General features: G+C 40.4%; 1 protein-coding gene across 4 annotated transcripts in view; it reads right to left on the reverse strand.

Moving 5' to 3' along the window:
• Nucleotides 1–67: 67 nt before the first annotated feature.
• The window catches only part of LOC121316026 (keratinocyte-associated protein 3), a 30,959-nt gene continuing 7,828 nt past the window's right edge, over nucleotides 68–23,198 (reverse strand). For 3 of the 4 annotated variants that reach the window (XM_041250712.1, XM_041250711.1, XM_041250710.1), the window contains exons 3-7: nucleotides 12,813–12,872; nucleotides 12,083–12,280; nucleotides 6,625–6,759; nucleotides 4,470–4,569; nucleotides 68–3,199 (exon numbers count right to left, since the gene is read on the reverse strand). In XM_041250712.1, coding sequence (XP_041106646.1) covers nucleotides 4,471–4,569; nucleotides 6,625–6,759; nucleotides 12,083–12,280; nucleotides 12,813–12,872 — 492 coding nt within the window. In that variant the 3' untranslated portion in view covers nucleotides 68–3,199; nucleotide 4,470. The remainder of the gene's footprint in view (nucleotides 3,200–4,469; nucleotides 4,570–6,624; nucleotides 6,760–12,082; nucleotides 12,281–12,812; nucleotides 12,873–23,198) is intronic. The other variant, XM_041250713.1, reaches the window with a different exon arrangement.

Here is a 23,198-nt window from a genome sequence, read left to right on the forward strand (position 1 = left end):
ACACACTTACATACATTGTAGCAACCTTTACCACCTCTGGATCAATAAAGAGGCAAGGACAAACTGCTCTTTTAACACTTTTATTAAGACCCAAAGTGGGCAGAGACTGTAACCCTTACAAACATTAACAATGTACAGTAACTTAAGGGAAGGACACAAGCAACCATCAGGGCTGGAAAGGAACACAAAAAGGTACCTATGGTGACCAACATAGAGCGACATTAACAAAACAAAAAACACAAAACACACATGCAATTAAAGAACACTATAAAACCCTAATAACCCCCTGCAAATAATACCTCCCGCTTCCTAAAATCTTTCGCTATACTGCCCCTACCTAAGTCCAAACATTGCATTGGCCCCCTTAGTCCCGAACACAGTCCTGCAGCCAGAGAGGTGAGTAACTATTGCGCGTGCTCCGTCGAGGTTAGGGCTGAAGGTGACTAGTCTGATCCCGGGCCCAGAGCCCTGGCTCCCCCTTTGTTTGGGTCACCTGCTTTGGTGTGCCAGAGTTTGATTAACTATTGCTTGTAGGGAGTTGAAGTCCATCCTGGCGGGGTAGAGGGCCAGGCAGTCACAGTGCAGGGCAACTACCTGGCCCCTGATCCGGAGCCTTACCCTGCTTAACCACCTCAGAGGCACTCCAAAACCTTGTAAGGTTCCTCCCAGTGGCTGGCCAGCTTGGGAAGTGGGGTGGTCTGGGTGGATTCCCAACCACTGACACACCTCATCAAAACACCTGCAACTCAAAATTTGACCCCTGATCACTTGAACAGATTCTCTGGCACCTCGAACTCGCTGAACATGCCATCCAAGAGTGCGTGGTGTATGTGGTTGCACTCTGATCCGGGACGGCATAAGCCTCGGGCGATTTCGTGAATTAATCCACGGCCACGAGGACAAACCAGATGCCTGTCTTGAAATGTGAAAATCGGCCAGTTATATCCACTGCAACACACTCCAACGGTGCCCCCACCGGGGACTACTGGAGTGGGTCATGGGAATACCCTAGGGGGCGCCCTTCTTGCCTGTGCAAGCGTCGCAACAATGGCAGAAGGTCTCAACATCCTGCCGCCACTGCCTTCATAGAAATGCTCCAGCAGGTGGCACAGGGTCTTGGTCAGGACCTCCGTGCACAGCCTGTAGCACTGTCTCCGGGAGAGTTTGGGAGACCACCATCTGCCAGCGCTTCTGTCCTTTGCAGAAGCTGCCCAGACTCCGTACACCTCACCACAAGATCATCTCAGGAAGCACACTAAGCTTTTATTCATCTAAATGCATCGGCTTGCAAGTCTTGCTACGAGTCCATCTGATTCTACAGTGCCAAACCGGCAACCGAGTGCTACAGTGAGGGCATGAAAGTCAGAGGGAGACTCTGCTTTAGAACAGACTGGGGGGGAGCAGATTAGTTATGTGTGCCGACTTCTTTTGTGAGACCAGCCCTGGTCATTATGTTAAAAAAAGGACCGGAAATACAAATATTAAAATCAAACTGCATCTGGGCAGATTTGTTTTCTGGGATTAAGAATTAAATATTTACAACTGGGTTCCAACTACACAGACCCCATGTCAAAGATTGCAGTCTGTATCACTGGCTTAAAGCATGCAGTAGTGAAAGGGTTATTTAAAAAAATCAAAGACAGCTGTGTACCAGGCATTAAGAATTCTATGCAGCTGTTTTTCAAAAAAGTCACATGACTTAAATGGCAGCTATATTAAAATCAGGAGGTACATTTCCATTTTAGAAACACATTTAACATGAAGGGTTTATATAATATGGCTAACATGAAATCAATACCTCAAACGGTTCTGAGTACAAGGCTTTGTCACTGTAAAAAAATAAAGTTGCCAGGTTAAATGGTTTGAGATATTAGTAGTCTGTGTAGCAGTGTGCCTAAAACAGAGTACAATCACCCCTTATAGAGATACTTAGACACATTTTTATCACATTAATTTTACCACCAGGTTGATCACATAGTGCAGTCCAGGCATAACATCCAAGATGTAGTCTCTGTGTGCAGTGCAGTCAGATTCACTTCTCCAGATGCAGCTGGTTTTTCTTGGGAGACCAAGAAACAGAGTTGGCATGATGGTCCAAACTTCTTGTTCCTAGTGATGTTGTAAGCCCTTTTCACATCCAGAAGATGACATTTCTGGCTCTCCTCAGACACGTGGCAAGGAAAAAGTCTAGGAAGGTGAGAGATTCCAGGAGGCGAAACTCTCTGACCATTTACTTGTCCTGCTGAAGTAATCCTCACTAGAAAAGCCATTTTCAGAGATGGTGCTTTATTGGACAAGAAGAAATAGGTTTGAATGCTGCTCCAGATAATTAGGCCCTTGATGAATTTTACCACCAGGTTTATCACATAGTGCAGTCAAGGCATAGCATCAAAGACAATCTCTTTGTATGCAGTACAGTCAGATTCGCTTCAAGATGCAGATGGCTTTGCCAGTGTTTTGTGTCCATACTGCCTCCCAGGACATTTCTCACATTATTATTATGTACTGAAATTATGAAAAATAGGCATAAATCTTGTGCCCCCTCATTTCTCTGTTAACACATGAACAGTAATACAGAACAAAAACTATTTAAATCACACTTCATTAATTTCACTTTCATATACATTTTGTTAACTTATATTTCTACATCTTGTTAAACACATACAATTTTTTTTAGCATTTATTATTCTTTAATAAAAATTGTAAAGAATTACAAATACAAAAGTTTGGGGATTTCACATGTAAATCCTCCCTTAAGATGAGTTTAAAAAAAGGAATTCCGATTTAATTTTTTATTTTTTTTTTTTAAATTAGAAACATTAACTATGAATAAAAGATTATCAAATTGTAAAATTACTGCTGTTGATTAACAATTACCCATAACTACGTGGAAATACAGGGTTCAAAGAATAACCTTAGAGGTTGCCAGCCATCATAGATCTCAGTGTGTCAATCTCACTGCTGAGCTTTCACACAAGTCTCTTTATATTTAAAAAAAAAAACAAAAAAACCACACTACTTATGCATCAATTAAAATACATCTTTTGACATCACGTCAACTACACAGAAAAGATTGAGTGCATTATCGAAAGTTTTGTTAATTGGCATGATCTCGAACTTCACAGGCTTTTGCTTTTCAGTGTCATGCAGTCAGTTCATATCATCTTATTTCCTCACAATGGGCTCAAGCGTGCAAAACCTGTACAAAAAGAAAAGATCCTTAGTTTACTGTATATTGTGGGAAGATTGCGAGTGCTTTATTTGAAACAAATCCAACAAGCCACATGTAGTGAAAGTAGTAATGTTTACTTAACATACATAATGTTTTCGGAGTGGAACATTAGATGCACAGTGTAGTTTTACAAATGGACGGCTTCTGGAGCTCGGGAACAGCTGCCATATTTGTAACTTATGGAGTCAAGTTTCCAGGACTAATGTATGATCTATCTATTCAGGTTTTTTATGCATTTAATACTATTTTCATGGTTAAATATTTAAAATGAACATAAAGTTTACAAACAAGGAGTTACTCGTTTGGTTGTTAGTAGCTTACTGATCACAGAATCTCATCAAGCAGCTTCTTGAAGGATCCCAGGGTGTCAGCCTCAACAACATTACTGGGGAGTTGGTTCCAGACCATCACAATTCTCTGTGTAAAAAAGTGCCTCCTATTTTCTGTTTCAAAAGACCCTTTGTCTAATCTCCATTTGTGACCCCTGGTTGAAAAAGTCTCTTGGATCAACTGTCAGTACCTTTTAGAATTTTGAATGCCTGAATCAGATCGCCACGTAGTCTTCTTTGTTAAAGACTGAATAGATTCAATTCTTTTAGCCTGTCTGTATATAACATGCCTTTTAAACCAGGAATAATTCTGGTCGCTCTTCTTTGCGCTCTTTCTAGAGCAGCAATATCCTTTTTGTAGCGAGGTGACCAGAACTGAACACAATATCCAAGATGAGGTCTTACTAATGCATTGCAAAGTTTTAACATTACTTAAATTCAACACTTTCACTAAATATCCGAGCATCTTGTTCGCCTTTTTTATAGCTTCCCTACATTGACTCAGAAATGTCTTCATCTCAACAATGAAACAATCCAACATCACGTAGGAATAAATACAACCGTTTATATTTTTCCAGAAAGAAAAAAACAAACACTACATTCAGTTATTTCATTTGGTGTCTTGAATCGCTGCTGACCAATTTTCCTGTTTAAAAGTAGTGTCCCAAATATTGCTTATCTTTTCTATGGGAACATTGTTTCTCTTATCCTTAAAATAGACTTCTCTCTTTAAATACCCAGTTCTTTCTAAGTTGTTAGACATTAGTAACAATTGCCACTTTGAAGAAATTGTGTATGGGGTACTTCTCATACCTATAGATTTGCCATCAAACTTTAAACAGAGCACATTTATATGTGAAACACTGTACATAGCAAATGAATACACGTTGCAATGGCCACTTACATACCTTATACAGATGCCCCGCTGGGTTGGAGGAGCTGGTGGATCTCAGGTATGTGATCCTTGTCTGTACCCTCCCTGGCTGCTGCTGCCTCCTCTTCCTCCAGCTGCAATCCAATTCAACACACGAACAGTAACTAATCAGATTCCACACACGAAAGAATGCAATAACAAACCCAAAAGTCCTTATAGATGTGTTTTTAATTAAATCTCAACATAAAACATCCGAAATGTGTACAAATATAAATATACACTCATATTTGTCTTGATCTATAAAACTTAAGTATTGCTCTATCACAGATAAAGCCAGGTTATCCCCCTTCTCTATTGCAAATGGAGGGCGAGGGAAAATAGGTACGTGAATTTCATCATCCATCCTGGAAGAAACGTTAACTCCAGAAATGAATCTCTATACCAAACAATGCAAGGGGCTCATTTTTATCTTGATTCAACAATGAGCCGAGACATCCAGATCATTGTGCTTTTAGAAAGTGAAGAGCGGCAAACCCTCACGCAGATTGTTAGGCTGGTAGATGCCTATGGGACAGTGTACCAGAAATAAACAAATATCGCAGGTCACGTGGTTCGGCAGCCATTTTGGATTCTGCAGAGATTGTTAAAACATCTACATATCGAAAATAACATATTGCAGAGTTCTGAAAGTTGTTATACATGTTTAGGGATAGTCAAACATTAAATGGTGTTCATAAGAAGCCAGTTGGTTTTGTGGTATAGCAGCCTAGTTGGACGTCAAATACAGTAAAAATCATCAAAAAACTAGAACATCTTGCAAAAAAAACACTTGGGCTGAAATGAAAATTGCTATCCATGATCTAAGTATGGTGGCTTTTACGCTTGTTCAATGGAAGTTGTTACGGTAAAAAACATGGCGGACACGCTGGATGACATCAACATACAAAACTGGTTTACAAAAAAACACTAAAACAGTCTCTGAAACGACCAGTGCAACTGAACCAAAAATTGCCACACACGATCCTAGTGATAAAAACACCCGATACAGAAAGATTAAAGACTTCACCCCCTTTCCCATAAAAAAAAAAAAAACACCTTTTCTGACTTATCATTGATTCGTCCCGAATACTTCAAAACCCACCCCAGCTACTGAGCAGCAGCAAATTACCACATTTCTGTTGCAGACTCCGCTTACAAGACTTAAAACGAGATTACAATTAGAAGGCTTTTTTGCAGGATTTAAAGCTATATTATGTTAGGCAGGGCGAATTTAAAATAGCAAATTGTAGAGAAATGTAAAACAAATGCCTAGACGCACAAAAACTCCAAAAGGATGCGTCTGTGATCATAAGGATTTTGTTGTGGAAGACAGCAAAAAGGAATTAAGGTATAACTAAATGTACAAGTACTGTCTAGTTACTACACATACTGCAATAAAACTATCCAAGCATTTTGGAAAGTATCTAAAAAAGTGTATAAAAAAAGTATAGAAAGTGAAATTTACATAAAACTCAAGTGGCTAAAAAAAAAAAATAGCACACAAAAATGAAAATAAACAGAATATCTAATTATAATACTCTATTTGGAGAGTGTGTGTTCTCTATTGAAATTCAAAACAAATATTTATGTTCTATGATTTAAAAGTGAAATCCATATTTGTACTACGATCAAAACAATTCTAATATTTTGATTAAAAGTAACAATGATCTCTTTAAAATTGCTGACTTTATGAAAAATCCAAAATTACAAAATAATCCTGATTAAATGCAGAAATTGGATTACCGACGTTTTGAAAAAAATCGACCCCGTTGCATCAGTAGCTGGAATGTGTGGCACATACAAGAGGCAGTATGATTACGGGATAAAAAAAAAGCCTGTCTAATGCTACGGCCCCTGTCTGAGGAAACCTGGAGCAGAGAGAAAGCTGTGCAGTTTCCTATGTGGAGAAGTCGTCCACTTCTGGTGTTCCTAGTTTGTTGACCTGGCTATTGCTTTGATCTTCCTGGAATAGCTTCAATATATCTACGTTGCCAGGAATATGTAACCTCTGCAATACAACACAGGAATTATCCCTCTAGAATAAAACCTATTGACATGCAATTTTTCTATTTTTTGTCAAACCCTTAGACATTATATAAAAAAAAAAAGACACATTCCATAAATCACAGAGAATTTTAAAATGAGATTACCCGCTCTCTGATGTAGGTCTGGCCACAGGGCCCAACTCCACGGAGGATCATACCCACAATGAAGAAGCGCACAGATAGGGCTGTCTCCAAGGCAGCCATAAGCATGCTGGGAAACCAGAGTGCCAGAGTGGTGTCCTGTGGATGAGGAGGAGTGAACCAGAAATAAATTTGGGAAACTCAGCATGCCTGCCTGTCCTCAGGTCAGTCAATTCAGGATCCCTGTTTAACCTGCAACAGCTCATTTCCAACAATTAAGCACATCCTAAAAGGATACTAGAACAAGCAGACTATTAAATCCCTAGCTATTGCCATTTTTAGGTCGATACAGGGTGTATGGTTAAATTTACATTGAAACCAAAATCTCATGTTATTTGAGTACTGTTCACATAGTAAACAATACTGCAATGCTTTTTTTATATCTGTTGGTCACTCTTAAGTACAGCATTGATTGTTTCTCGCCACCCTTGTATGATTGACGAGCCTCTGTGTCACTGCGTCTCTGGTTGGGTTACTACTTGGAGTGGGTTAGTGCTACAGTGGCTGCTCAAATGCATTGAATTAATCTTGTAAACTAGAATTACAAAGACGAGATCAAATGAAATAATAAATAAGACTGCTGTACAAATTTAACAGAAAAATAACAGGGTTAATATTTTTTAGAGACCTGCAAATTAAAGCATGCCTAATTGTGCACTGAAGCAACCTCAGGCCACATAATTAAACTTAATGTCAGTATATAGCACCAAAATGAATTATATATCCAAAAAATTCAGTAACAAAAAAAAATGGATTAGCTATGATTGTTTCAGTTTGAATTTGTTAGTTTACCTCAGTATAGATAAAATCTTTTTTCATTTCTACCAACTGAATTATTTCAAGTACACAGAAATAACCATGTTTGTAGTATGTTTGTATTTTTATTTACTGTCAAGACACAAAAAATGTACAAGCTTCCCAAAGTGAGTTGTTTGAAACAATGAACAGTTCAAATCTTCTCCCCAACAAAGCACTTTAAAAAAACAAAACACAACTTGCAAATAGTCACCGGGTTTCAAGTCAGCATCAAATGTAAATCGCTTCCCACAAAGTGAGTTGTTTAAAACCAAGAGGAATCCAAACAGGTCAAACTGCACTTTCAGATCTGCCTTCTGAATGTTTAACTTCATAGGTGGCTGACTTGACTTTCCTGAGCAAGGTGTCACTAAAGGTTAAAGATAAAATCGTTTCATGACCCACACCATGTTCCTCATCGGAAAGCTGGTTTTCCCTTATGTTGTAGTCTGTGGGCTTCACACCTCTTCCTACATTTTTCATTATGGCAACAACTCGTTCCGCCTTGCAGATGCACAGCAATATTTGTTGCAGTTATTTCTCCAACGTTGACAGCAATGAATGCAGGGTTCTTCCTTCTGCAAAGCTTGGTTTCCTGTGTCAAAAACTGGTATAGCCCTCTTCAAAAAGTGCATATACCCAGGGCCTGAAACTTTTGCACCTTCTCAGCAGTGGCAGCTGGTGAACTTTGAGAGGGTTGGGGCGTCAGAGAACCAACTCTTATTTTATCCCCCGACCATACCCCCGTATTTCACCTCTCCCAAATACACGTCTAACAAAAGCGTTGCATGCTACTTACACTCTATGTATTGCATTTAACGGTTCATTTATCCCCCCGTAACTGCTACTGTGCATTACAATACTGAAACAAAAGCCTGTGATATAGTGACCAGAAATAATAGGCTACTGATTTCTGTATATTCAAATAAATAGGCCTACAGAAGTAGTAGGCTACGTAAATAACCAGCATTTTATATAAACACAGTATGAATAACCATATCGCCCCATGCTTAAGTATTACTTTTAGTGCAGAGGGAAAACAAATGTAGGGTACCAGGTTTAATCAGACAATAGATGACGAATCTCCGATTTATTTTACTTTCTTTTCTGCAGGAGCATACTGTAGTTATGACAATAAAACATGTTTCACCTATTTTAAAAGTGGCTTGATTGCATAGAATATCACACTGTAGTCATGACAGCTATACATGTTCACAACTGTCATGGGCGCTGGGTTCAGCGCCCATGAGCTCATAGAAAACTCGCATTGCTTTTACCCACAAAGAGCTCAGAAATCACTACTGCGCATGAGCTCCAGGGGTGAAAGGCTTCAGCACCCCAGAACCAATTGGAAACGCAGGGTTCTAATCTGTTCCTCCCACCCCATTACTGTGTGCGGCAGGGGTGAGAAATAATGCATTGTAATGCACGCAACAATTATCGTAATGTTAATAGTAGCCACGGTTTAATTTAGATCATTATTATTACCTATTAAAATTTAAACTGGTGGGGCGGCGCCCTTTGCACCCATATACACGAGCCGCCACTGCTTCTCAGGCTTGGTGAACTTCCAGAGGGTTTCTTCTCCTGACACTCTTGGACTTTTTTTTCCTTGGCTGTTTTCTGTTGCTTGACCACTTCACCCTGTTTGAAGAGGAAATCACTCAAGTCAAACCGTGTGCCCATTGTTGAAGTTTTAGGTGTAGGTACTGGCTTTACAACTGGTGGTGCTGGAGGATGATGAGGCCTTGTGTGTCTTCTCAGCCTGCAAAGTGGACTTGGCTGGAGCTGGCTTGGAAGTGGTCTTTGTAGCCTTTGCTGGTTTTGAAGAATTGACCTCTCCAGCAAAGAATGAAGTCGGAGGATCCCACTGCTCCAGGAAGAGGTTCACACACAACCTAGAGAGCGCCACCTGGTGGAGCAGAGCTTCAGAATCTTCCAGACATCAGTGTCACACATCTTCTGCACCTGACGCAGTGTTGCCTTCCTCACTGCTTTTCTCCAGGTAGTAGAAAACGATGATGAGATGGTCTTCAACGCTGACTGACTGCTCCCTTGAGGTTCTCTCTCAGCAATGTCAATAAGGTGGCAAGCACAGCCAACCAAGTAAATGTGCAAGGGTTGACCTTTTATGAAGACTATCACTCCCTTCCCCAGGCCTTGCATCACAGCAGCATTGACAGCTGCAAACCTCACAGTTAGACATTCAGACTAATGTCAAAATCTACAAAAAGCATAGTGCTCTAGCTTGGACTGACGCACGCAGGGTCACTTCTCGGTGTGGCTTTGATAAATTCTGTAGACTGTGTACATGCTTTTTCTTCATCAGCCATTCTCTCCTGGTACTGGTTCTGTAGTTCGGCCAGGAAATCAAGGTTACCACAGTAATAAGACCACTGATCTTTATACAGAGATCAGTGAATGAGACTGGCAACTATGACGAGGGAAGCCAGGTAGTGGCTGCAAAGTGACTGTGGGTGGTCATAAGCACATTTCAGAGATAGGATTGGTCAAAATAAGGAGTCCCTAACAAAATGAACCAATCACTTTAGAGGCAACACTTTCTCTAGTAACTACAAAGACAACGAGCAAAATATATATATTACGCATTACTGCGTATTATCTCTGAAGAAACTGTACCCGCGTATTACCAACTCAAAATGCGTAGCTGATTTGCAAAATGTGTATGGGCTGGCAGACTATGATATTTTATACACACACAGTAAAACTGCTGTAAGTTACTGTAAAAGAACAATGCTAAGTAAAACTTTTTGCCAGAGTATAAATCATATAATTGGAAAAAAAAAAAAGGGCGCAAACAGTATATGCACAAGAAAAGCAAAGTAAACTACATTACATTAAACCTATACTTGTTCTTGTATTTTTTTTTGTTTTATTAAAAAGGGCAGTGGATAGTAACAAGACATGTTTAAATCAATTTACTTAAATCTGATGGGTAATAAAATAGTTCATATCATTTAACATAGAAAATGAAAGCAGCATTGGGTAAAGGCAAAAATAAAAATGGCTTTCCTTTCAGTTTAATGGAATGGGGTAAGCATTACAAATATCACAGCATGTTACGTACCGTATCAGTAGGCAAGGCTTTACTAAAAGATCAAATTACACATCAGTTTAGACTTAAAAACAAATAAAAAATGTCAACTTTCACACAAATGAAAACTTAAAGTTTATTAAAAGGCGATATTTATTTCTGTGGTAGTTTGGTACTGAACTGATTTCTAAAGCAAGCCAGCATACAGGTTATATAGATACATAAAAATACTTGATCATATTTTAAATTGGCAACACCAACCCCAAGGTCGCAAGAGTCAGATATACGATAAATGTTGCCTCACAACTTCAAATTATATCAGGCACTATGTGCAAAGAAACAAAACAAGCGCATCTGCATGTACCACTTCAGCACTGGTCACTCATTTGCTCAGTAAGGCTCGGAGACAATGGAGAGAACCCCAAGGCAGAACACTTGTTTCGGTACCCTTTACAACCACTGGCTTACAGGGATTGGGCTGAGACAAATATGCTCACTGGTAATGATGTTAAAGTAAAAAAAAAAAAAAAGATTTAAAAACTAAAATGGCTAGTTTCTCAGACCCTGTTTAGCTCCAATCTTGGTTTACTTTACCTAATTAACAGAAGTACTCCAAGATTAATGAAAATTAGGGTCTGTGAAACTGACTTAAAATACGTTTTTCTGAACAAAAACAAAAGCGCACTTTTGGGGCATAATTTTACATTACATTTTTAAACTGCTTCATTATGAAAATGAAGGACATACTATAGGATACAACTGAAAAGTTGTATTCACGAACATCACATCTAACATTTGCAATGCAGAAACACTATTTAAATGGAAAATTGAAACATAAAATGCTTTAAGATGAGCGCATATATAGCACGACTACAAGCGGTGAAAAAATATAATAAAACACATTTCAGAAGAAACGGGTATGTACATATACCAGTGTACAGGTGTAAACGAGTATACATACACACAAAACTGTGCACTAGGCGGAGGCGTGTCTTGTTTGCAGCATTTACAGAAATAGAATATCTTGCGTCATATTAAAAAAAAAAAAAAAACATATTGTAATGCATGTCACACTGACCTGTGTGGTGGTTCTAGGTAGAACTGTTTATAAATTGATCATTTTTGAGATTCTGGCTAACAAACGCCGTCAGGATATTTAATTAATATATTTAGGAAAAGTCAAAAATGGACACACAAATACAATCTGCAATGGAAGAGTAATTAATATTTTAAATGCAAAATGGGTCACAATGACCCGCATGGCGGTTCTAGTGTTAAAGCATGTGGTCTATAAATGGATATTGGTAAAACAATGTGGCAGGGAATCTATTATTTACTGTTGAACACCTGTAACTGCATGAAACAGAAAAAAAGCAGTGTACTAAATATCAGCACAATAACTCAAAACTTGGTCTGTATCATCCATATGGCCAGAGGTTAAAACAGTGTGGCAGTGAAAAAGATGTACAGAGAAATCATAGAATACAGCTGTACAGTAAACAAAATGCTGACAAGTCAGTACATCAAACGGTTTGCAAGATACGAGGGTAAACTGTGGGCTAAAGGACTCACATAGATGCGTGTAGTATCGAAGGGGCAGTTATTGTGTGTGGAGGCTCTGCCATCAGCAGGCAGCACCGTGGAATTGCAGCCAACTATCAGGTTCCTCCCTTTGTCCAAGATAGTCAATGAAATGGCCAGGAGGAGCCCAACACAACACGCCATTGACAGCAATGCATTTAAGCAAGACATAATCAGCAGACTCACATGCTGTGGGAAGGAAAACATTTTTACATATAGCACACAAATACTGGTATCATAAAAGGAGTGTCAAGTTTTAAAAATACATTCTTAGCCCTTATTAGCTACAAATGAGATAACAGAATGGCAACCAAGGTAGTAATTAATTTTTTTCACTCTAATCATACATTTAACAAATTCCTGAAAGTTAATTCCTATTCCTCTCATTATTTAAAAGTTATCGTTGGTTAAACTAGCCACAGATGACACAGTTTGGCAGATGACTTTACCAATCAAAGTAGTGAGTACTGAGAAATGTGTAGCAAAATAAGGAATAATCAGAAACTCAATCAGGCTACTCAAAGAATTTTTTTTTTTTTTTTTTTTTTTTTTTTAGATAATGTGACTTGATTGAATTATAATAAAATACTAGCCACTTACGCAGACCGGATTCAATTTGTTTAATTGGAAATCCCTCCCTTATACAGAAGCCTCACATGTCCTGTATGCACTTGTGTAGATAAGTTAAAATTGTTTATTATAATAATAATAATAAACTTACCAATTTTCCATTAGATAGGTTTCTGGATACAAGGATAGCTGTAATCCCTGTAGTAATGCTCTGTAACGAAAAAAAAAGGAAACTAATTTACAAGCAGTGGCATCAGAAAGATGCAGCTTTGTACAAATGCTGTTTTGTTTTACCACTGAGTAGGTCATATACCTTGTTGTATGTCTCAAACCTGCTATAAAATTATAACTTGTTTCTTGGTGTTTCTTTATTACCAAGCTATGGCCAAAAGTTGTGCACCTCTATTTTAGGATTAAGACCATTATATATATCACATACATACACGCACACACTTTTGACCATAGCTATATATACAGTTGTTGGAGGAACATGCGCTTTAAGGAACTATAGTTTATAAATGTATTGGGTTTTAGATTGAGTAAGTATTTGGGTTTTTAATTTTAAATAGCTGTAAATTTAAAGTTAGTTAAATAGAAGACAATTTAGGTTCCATGTTAATTACTGGAGCAGGAAGACAGAGGGTAAGGAGGAAGCTTTGAAGTGCACCAAATGGCAATTTAAAAAAAGAGGACCCTGTGTTTCCTTAGAGAACATTTTGGGGCTAAACTCTTCAAAAGATACACAATCTTCTTCCTTCTGTTAAATTTCTGATGATGTGGTTTCCCTGAGTGGAACATCAGTCTTTGTCACAATCACTTTAGGTAATAAAATGAAAGTGGACCCATATGATCAATTATATGATTGGTTAATAAGAATGTACGTCATTTAGGGAATGTCTTTCTGATTGGTTAAAGCTAAGGTTTATAATTTTAAAAAGGCCAAATATGAGGGAAAGAAGCAGAGACTAAGTGAAGTAGACTGGAGCAAAATACAGACCATATCCACAGAAAAAATGTAGTACTAGAGGCGTAAAACAATTCCATTCCAAAAGAGGCCAAATGGTTTAACCCTTTGAGTAGTGAGTTCTAAAATGCCCTGCCGGTCCTACGGGAGGGAAGTTTTTTTTTTTTTTTTTTTTCTGTCTTCTGCATGCGCTTGATTATTACGAGTACAGCGTACAAACAAGCTGAAAGCTACACGTGTGCTTGTAAGGAATACTGATGAAATACATACCTTTTTTACCGTAAATAAACAAAACCAATAAATATATATTTTTATTTAGTCATAAGGAAAGGTTTTGACTGAAAAAAAACATGTAGGCAAAAAACAACAGGGTGGAACAACCACAACACGTCTTAATAAAAAAAAGGCTGAACGAGCGAGAGAGAAATCATATCCAGATAAACAGGTTGTGGGAGCAGAGGGAGAGTGTCTAATGCACCGCCTCTTCACTGTCACTTGATACTTGATACCGATAGTAAATATTCTTTGGTTATGCCTTCACTGACACACTCGCCAATATCCGACTCACTGAAAGAATTATATGTATTTGAATTTAAAAATCTGAATATGAATTCAATATTATTACAAATACTACTTTCTCACTGAGTGATTTTCGCCAATTTACAAACACTGTTGACATTTTTGTGACTAAAAAATGTAGTAAAATAAAATAGAACATCAATAATTCATAACAATTGCTATTGCGTGCTGGTAGGTTTGTTTATTTTGACTCTCCATGTTTGACTCTTCGTCCATTGTTTGTTTCGAGTTAGTCCATTTTGTTTGTCTATTTTGGCCTTAGTGCTGTGTGCTGCTTTTGTTTAAAACTTTTTATTTTGTTCATTTATTAAACCGCGCAACAGTGCAATTCACATTTCACCTCACAGTACTGTGTGTTTCTTCTGGGTCTGACGTCACCACCTTAATTTCTATAAATCTACAAAATTTACCAAAAGACTCATTAACAGACTTCAATATAAATTTGACTAGGCACAATCATGAACAAGCAGGATTCAGCAGTGGATTTAGCACAATGGATCATCTTCTAGTTGTACAGCAAGCGATTCAAACCAGCAACGAGTACAGAACTACCACTTTGCTTGGGATTCATCAACTATGAAAAAGCCTTTGACTCTTTACATAAGATCTGTATTAAGTTCGCTAGAAAAAAAGGAGTTGAGAAAATGTACAGAGAATTGATCAGCACCATATACAAGAATGCAACATCCACAGTAAGACGCCATAAAAACAGCAACAAAATCAAGATTGAAAAAGGAGTTCGTCAAGAAGATAGTTTCCCCAAAGTTCCCCAATGTACATTTTCATAACACTGGATTGGAAAAATAAGGAGCTGAAGATCAATGGAGCCTACCTGAAACGCCTATGATTTGCTGATGATATTCTCATATTTACAACGCGCCCAGAAGAATTACAAACAAGAAAACTACAGAAGGCTAGCATCAAAGCGGGTTTGAAAATGAACCTGAAGACTTGAGTCATGTTCAATAAATATACTATTCCACAGGCAATTGAAGTTAATTGGATCAAGCTTGAAGGCGGCAAGAACTACATATACTACACAGTTATTTTCGGCAATGGAAAACCAAATCTGACAAATCAAAAGAAAAGCAAAAATGGCTGGAGTGCCTTTGGAACATTAAGCATGGTTCTGGAAGGGAAACTACCCTTACGCCTCAAGAGGAAAGTCTTCGACCAATGCGTGCTGCCAGTGCTAACTTATGGATGTAAAACCTGGACCCTCAATGCAAAAACGACTCAAATTACAAACAACCCAGTATGGAAAAATGCATGCTGGAAATAAGAGGAGACAGGAAAAGGAAGGAATGGATAAGAGCGCAAACAAAAAATATACGATATTATAAGAGCAAAAAACTGAAATGGCAATGGGCTGGACATACAGCAAGAACAGACCATGACTGGAGCAAGGAGATACTAGACTGGAGCCCAAAAGATATAAAGCAACCAAGACGACCTTGAGCAAGATGGCAAGATGAAATTAGGTAACACGCCAGAGCAACTTGGATGAGGGAAGCAGCAGACAGACTTTTGTGGAAGAATCTTGGGGACGCCTTCATCCAGTAGTGGATCCAGTAGAAAAACGCAACAGCCGTTTAATGTTTAACACAAAAGAAGTTATTGGGGCAACCTTGTCAAGCATCAAGCAAATAGGCACAACTGGAAAGGTGCTGGGACCCAACATTCACACAGTTGTTGCTTCTAACTTGGCTTTTTTTTTTTTTGATCGCTCCACTTTACATTGAAATGCTTATTCCCTTAACTGCTAGATGTGCCAAGGAAAGTGCTCAACACAGACTGAAGTGTTTGTTGGAGAAACATGCACTTAAGATTATTTTTGTAGCTTGCAAACGAGACAACTACCACGCATGATAAATACTTACGCATACTGTAATAACCATAGCATGATAGTTTAGACTTGGGCGTATATGGAGACAGCAGGTGGCTCGGGGTACCTTGTGGGCGACTGTTGTGGTAGGACCCCCCATCTTTATTTCTAAAAGTGGCATATGTTGGATATCATGGAAAAGTATGAATGCAATATAAGATACACATTTTTTGCAGGTCTGTACACTTAGTTTTAAAAGGAGATTAGAGGAGGTATAACTGATAAATGCGAGATTGCAAGAATGCATTTCATTGCACTGATGACGACCGTCTGACTATTGGAATAAACACAAATCACACATTGCTGGAGGAACCGATGCGCTCAAGAGATAACATAGCTTAAGCATAAAGGAACAAAGGGCGACACCAAGATACAGTGCCGTGAAAAAGTATTTGCCCAGTCTGAGTTTCTGCATTTTTCAGATTGAATTTGGTCAGATCTTTTTGTGGGTTGTAGCAGTATATAGAGGTAGAAAGGTAAGAGGTGCAAGGTAATCAAACATGCAATCTTCAGGTGTGAAAGTTATTGCCACCCTAGTTAACTCAACCCAACAAAAAGGGATTTTTAGGGTCAGCTGTTTGAATACTTTGGTTAACAATCAGGCCTGCTTTGGGCCAGTCCTGCCCAATATAAAATCTAACTAACTTTGACCCTTACCATCAGAGTGAAGTTGTCAGCACACAGGTTCTATGCCACAAATCAAAAGAAATTCCTGAAGACCTCTGGAAAAAAAGTTTTTGATGCTTATCAGTCTGGAAAGGGTTACAAAGCTATTTCTAAGGCTCTGGGTCTCCACCAAACCACAGTTAGAGCCATATTGTCTAAATAGAGAAAGTTTGGCACAGTAGTAAATCTTCCCAGGAGTGACCGTCCTACTAAAATCTCTCCAAGAGCAAGGCGTAAAATTGTCCAGGAAGTGACAGAAAACCCTAAAACAACATCCAGGGATCTGCAGGCCTCTCTCACCTCAGCTAAGGCCAGTGTTCATGACTCCACCATCAGAAAGACACTGGGCAAAAATGGGATTCATCAGAGTAGCAAGGCAGAAACCACTGCTCACTAAGCACGTACTTGCATATGTTCTGGGAGTGCCTGAAAACTGTTAACTTGACAGTTTGTTGTAGCTACTATGGGCTCTCTGGTAGGGGTGGTCATGCCCCTCTCTCCTGAGGTGCTTTTGCTGGCTGATGACACTCAGTTAGCATTGCCATTACAATCCATGAGGCTTTTCCTGGCAGGGATGACAGTAGCCAAGAAAACTATCCTGAAGGGTTGGGTGGAGTTTTATATCCTTTTCTTCCATCTGGTTGAACTATGACCTTCTGCTGAAAAGAACCACAGCTCGGCAACAGCAAAGTTTTTTTATTATTATTCTCATTCTCCCATAGTTCCCTGTTCACAAAGGGTGGGGAAAAGAAATAATTGTTCACACAAAACACACACACCAGTAGGTTAGTTTAGCTGGAACCCTAGTGCCAGCCTTTTCCACGCGTCAACACTCAATACTCTGTAGTCTGCCTCAGGGACGTCGCTAGGCCTATTTTAGGGGGGCTTTAAATCAATATCAGTCAATATATTTTCACTGATTTCTTTTTTTTGTCAACCGTTCCATCGCATCTTAAACTTCTTACAGAATGGGCAGTAGGACCTGGGGGAGGCTGCTGCACGCACTAGTGACTGTTAGGTCTACTTGTAGCAAACATTTTGGTTAACGTTAGCTACTTCTGTGGCTTGAGACTGCTAGCTAACAGTAAATGGACAGGAAAAGGCTCTGACAAGACTGATTCATGCAGATAGGCTTCGATGTGAATTTGTAGCAAGTTAGAACAGAGAGAGTATTCACTACTATAGACTTTGGTCATAATCAAAGCTTTGTTAACAAATAAGTTTTTATGTGCGGCTGACTAAATTACAGTGTAACAGACGTTGCGAGCTAGCTAACGGTAACGTTAACAGTGTCTTAAATTCGACATAAGTTGTGGCGATGATATCTAATTAACGTTGTTTTTAATGTAGTTTTGCTATCTGTGCCAGGCTATGAGACAGATGACGTAACAACACGCACATATCTATTCATACTCAAGTCCTTTCATTCAGTAGGCCATTGCAAAACAATTATCAGTAGGTCATGTGTAGAAAAGGTGACAGTGTGGATCACAATGTCATTGTATTATCTGCAATTTCTCAACTGTAGGCTAGCTAACGACTAACGTTAGATGGATATACGGAAATTCTTCAAGAGAGGCAGTGCCAGCAGCTCTGCCGAAGGCCAATCCGGTGATTTTACCAGTTCAAACAAACAAATTAAAACTTAAACCGATTAATTGAGGGTGAAGTGTCATTGACCACTTTGCCACCTTTAAAAATAGGAGGTACACTTTGATGCGCCACCCACAAAATAAACATCAAAAGAGAGAAGCAGGAGGAGCAGTTCTGTAATATAGGTTGTAATATTTGTTTGGGATCTTTCTTTATCAGATTTTATTCATAATTATTTTTCAGTTTTATGTTATTTAGCTCATTAGTTGAATTCAGTTTTGCCTCATTGTGGATGATACTGTCCCCCCCCCCCCCCCCCCCATGTGTCTGAATTATTGGGTTAATTTTGAGCAACAATTAACAAAAGGGTGAAACTTAAAGATTTTTTTCTAATGGTATAATATGACCTGCATATTCTCTCTCTCTCTCTCTCTCTCTCTCTCTCTCTCTATTTTTGTGCCTTTTGTTGGTGTTGGATGGATGGGGAAAGAGTGGACTTTAATTTCTTTATTTGGATATAATTTAAATAAGTCATATTAGATCAGTGTCTAACACAAACTATGAGACAGGTATGCTTTTAGCCAACCTTGACCAAAAATAACCCTATTTTGATAGGCTATGCCTATCTACACCCATTGTTACTCTAAAAATACATAAACACCCTATCCATGAATCTCTAGTGACGTCCCTGGTCTGTCTCATTATTCAGCGACTACCGACGTACGTAACACTTACCCCTGTTACAAAGACATACTGAAGTAAACAGTACAGTCATTGCAGACACCAGTGTGCATTAATTTAGTGAACAGTCTGTGTTTATTACGAGCAACACCCAGCAAGCAAGCCTGCCTGCCCCCTCGGAGTTCAGCGAATGCACAGAAGCCGAGAGTTGGGAGGACTGGTGGTGCAGTATAAATATTTATCTATATAAACTGAATAAAACTTTTACGTGTAGCTTAAAATGTTTTTATAAATTTAAACACGTTTGTGTGGACATAATTGATGCTGTTTGTGATACATATATTACACACACAGTAGTGTTGGACAATAAAACTGTAAATGTTCATATAAAATCAAATACACAATTTCTTGCTACGTGTCTGGTTATTGCCAACTTGTTTACAAAATTAAAAAGAAAACCAGATTTCAAAAAATGCTTTCCAGTTCTTACAAGTTCTAAATTCTGATTTGAAAGGATCAGCCGTTGAACATTCCAAACAGATCGCATGTTACTGTAACCCCTGTTGGGATCTTCATATATAGTTCTTGCTAATTTATTTAACCCAAAAAGTAGGGTTGCAACTTTTATAAAGTTAATGATTAATTAATGCTTACACTTCATTACTTGCAACATTTTTTTTGCACAATGCAGGGTACCCTGATGTATCTAGGCTTGCTACTTTTTTTTGCGCCAAATAGGTGATTAATATTGACGTTTATTTTTGAAAGAATTCACCATTTTCTTCAATCTTTATTTTTCAATTCAAGCAGAGCATGAGTGAAATCGATCTTTATACTTAAAAAGCCCCAGACTTTATGCCACTGAGAAATGTCTCATTTAGAGAAACCCCTTTATCATAGTTTTGTTGCATGTTGAATATGTAACCCCAGTTCCCTGAAAGAGAAGATGACCGCCAAATTGAATACTTTTGGGATATGCCTGCTTGTCAGGTATTCGCTGAGCATTTTATATCAAAGCTGCAGAGGGGCCCCTCCATGGAGTGACTTCCTTGGTCCCACCTCACCGAGGCAATATATACAGTAGTCACTGCACGGAGATGTCAGTCTCCCTGGCACTGAACCTACGAATGCGAGTGATGCGATCTCACAAGGTTGGCAGTTGTCTTCCTTTCAGGGATTCAGGCTTACATCCTTAACCTATCGTTCCCTTTCAATTTGAAGATGACCGCCAAATTGCACACTTTTGGGAAAGTATACCAGAGCCATCTACTGTTGGTGGTGTAAGTGTGCAACCTCAAGGACCCTGGTGCCTATTAAAAGCGTAGAGGAATCCTCAACAATAAGTCGGTAGAACCTGGTAAACCAAGTCCATCTAGCCGCAGTACATATATCGGTCAATGAGGCATCTCTCAAGAGGGCCCATGACGTAGCCACACCTCTGGTTGAATGTGCGGCCACCCTCCCAGGTGGGGGTAGGCCGGCATTAGTGTATGCAGTCTAAACCGTGTCCACAATCCAATGGGACAGTCACTGCTTAGAGAGGGCTTGACCTCGGGTCCGTTCACCATGACAAACGAAGAGCTGGTCAGACTGACGCAGTGCTCTTGTTCTATTCACATAGCATCTCAATGTCCGAATTGGGCAGAGGGAATTTAATCTCCTATCCAACTTCTCCAGGAAGGGAGGGGGATGGAAAGCCTCTAGTTCCATTGATTGATTCAAGCGAAATGCTGTAATCACCTTAGGGACGAAAGCAGGGTTTGTACACAATGATACCCTGTTTCCATAGTCCCAAAGGCGCATACAGGAACTGTGCATGGACAGAGCCTGTAGCTCACTGACCAGCTTAGCGGATGTGATTCCTAACAAAAAGGCTCTTCATAGGAGATATAGTTCAGCTCTGTGGTATCTAAGGGCGCAAACAGGACGCTCGCAAGAGCCTCTAGTACAGCGTCTAGATTCTATTCGGGGAGGACGTCCTTTACAGGAGGTCGCAACCGCCGAGCTGAGAAAACAGGTCACCAGAATATGAGAGCCCGGGGATACTGGGTCAATGGGAACGTGGCATGCAGATATGGCTGCTAGGTACACTTTCAATGTAGAGGGGGATTTACCTGCCTCTAGTAGATCTTGCAGAAACTGTAAAATAACTGCTGTAGGGTAATACACGGGACCACTTATAGGTGTACATCTCTCTTGTGGAAGAAGCCCTAGCATTCTGCAGTGTACCAACTACTGCGTCTGAAAGCACTAGGATGGACAAACAGTCCCGTTCAGGGGCCAGACCCACAGCTGGAGTCTGGCCGGTTCTGGGTGCCTTGCACCTGACTGAGGAGATCCATGCGTAGCAGGATCTCCCAAGGCTGGCCCTGCAGCAGCTGGCAGGGGTTTGAAAACCAGGTTCTCTCGGGCCATCAAGAGGACTGTCGCCGTCTCTCTCCTGACCTTCGAGAAAGGCAGGGAGCAGCAGTATAGACGGGAAAGCATAGAAAGGCGCTTTGGGCCATTCGCGTGCTAGGGCATTGACACCTAGCTGCGGAGGGAGAACCACAGGGGGCAATGGGCCGTCTCTGCTGTGGCAAAGAGGTCAACCTGGGCTTCCCCAAAGCTTTGCCAAATGCGCTGCGCCACCTGAGGGTGCAATCGTCATTCTGACAGGTGAGGTCTATCCCTAGAGAGGAGGTCTGCCGCCCAGTTCACTACTCCTGGGAGATGTACAGCCTGGAAGAACAGAAGGTGCTTCTGTGCCCAGATCAGTAGCCAAAAGGCTTCACAGCGTAACTCCGGGGACGAAACCCTCCCTGGTGGTGAATGTACACAACCACTGACACATTGTCCGTGCGGACAAGGGCATGGTTGCTGTGGAGCACAGGCAGAAAATGTTGTAGCACGAGGTGAACTGCTCTCAGTTCTAGCACATTTATGTGCAGGGATGTGCAGCCGCCTGACCAGGATCTGCAGACTCCTCTTCCTGCCCAGACAGCCCCCCAACCAGAGTTGGATGCATCTATCGTCACCACTTGATGGTTGTATATAACTCCCAACCTTACGCCTTCGCTCAGGTGATGGGCTTGCCTCCACCAGCATAGCGCATTCCAGCACAGATGAGAGGGGTGTGCCGAAAGGCATTGAGCCAAGCTTGAAGTGGGAGCATGTGAAGTAACTGCAGTTGAACAGCTGAGGACGCTGAGGCCATCAGACCCAGTAGTTTCTGGCACAACACTAACTGCACCGTGGACCCTGATTGAAACAGGTCAAGGCAGTAGAGAATAGCAGCTAACCTATCGTCTGACAGGTAGGCTTGCATTGCAAGGAAATCCAGCCAGAGACCCAAATAGACCGTACTCTGCATGGGTGTTAATTGGCTTTTTAGCATCGCTGAGGGAGAGACCCAGCCTCGACAGATGCTCCGTCACAATCGCTGTGTCCACTGCTTCTTCCTGGAAATAGGATGTGCTCTCCCATTTATCACCATGACCTGCTGCCTGCCTAAGTGCTCAAGGATCTGGGCCATTCAGCCCTTTAACTTGGCTGGCAATATCCCTCGCCTGGTCTGTGTTTCTAGCTCTCTTTCTGCCTCTACAGTGAGATCTAGAGCAATTGCGGAGGCACTGTGGAGCATGCGCAGAAGGAATACTTTGTGCAAAGCTTGGAGGGGAGGCCTGGGATCCCGAGTCCGACAATGGCTCTACTAGGCTGACTGCAAGTTTCTCGTCCAAGAGACTTCTCTCCTTGGACCCAACGCAAAAGGATCAGGACGACCCATCTGCCAATGCAGCAGAAGCGTGCTCAATGCCCAGGCACCTCAGACACATAGTGCGTTTGTCCTGTAGGGGCAATTTACGCTTGCAGGATGCACACGGGTGGAAATTAGACATTTCAGTCGAGGTGTGTAGCTCTGGAACGTCAACTGAGCCAAAGCATCGAGGCTGTATAACAGAGACAATGGGGGGGGGGGGGGGGGGGGGGTGTCTGGGCTGTGTCACAACTAGTCCAGCATGTAGCTTGCAGCAGGGTAGTGCAGTCACCAAACAGGAGAAAGGAGAGACAGAAGAAAAAAATCACTGCCAGAAAGACAATGATTCTTGCTGGTAAATCTCCCTCTCGACCTGCCGGGGCGTTAAGTAAAGGGAACAGAATACTTCGTTCCAAGGGTTAAAAGGAAGTCG

Source organism: Polyodon spathula, chromosome 5 (assembly GCF_017654505.1).
Source record: "Polyodon spathula isolate WHYD16114869_AA chromosome 5, ASM1765450v1, whole genome shotgun sequence".
Lineage (NCBI taxonomy): Eukaryota > Metazoa > Chordata > Actinopteri > Acipenseriformes > Polyodontidae > Polyodon > Polyodon spathula.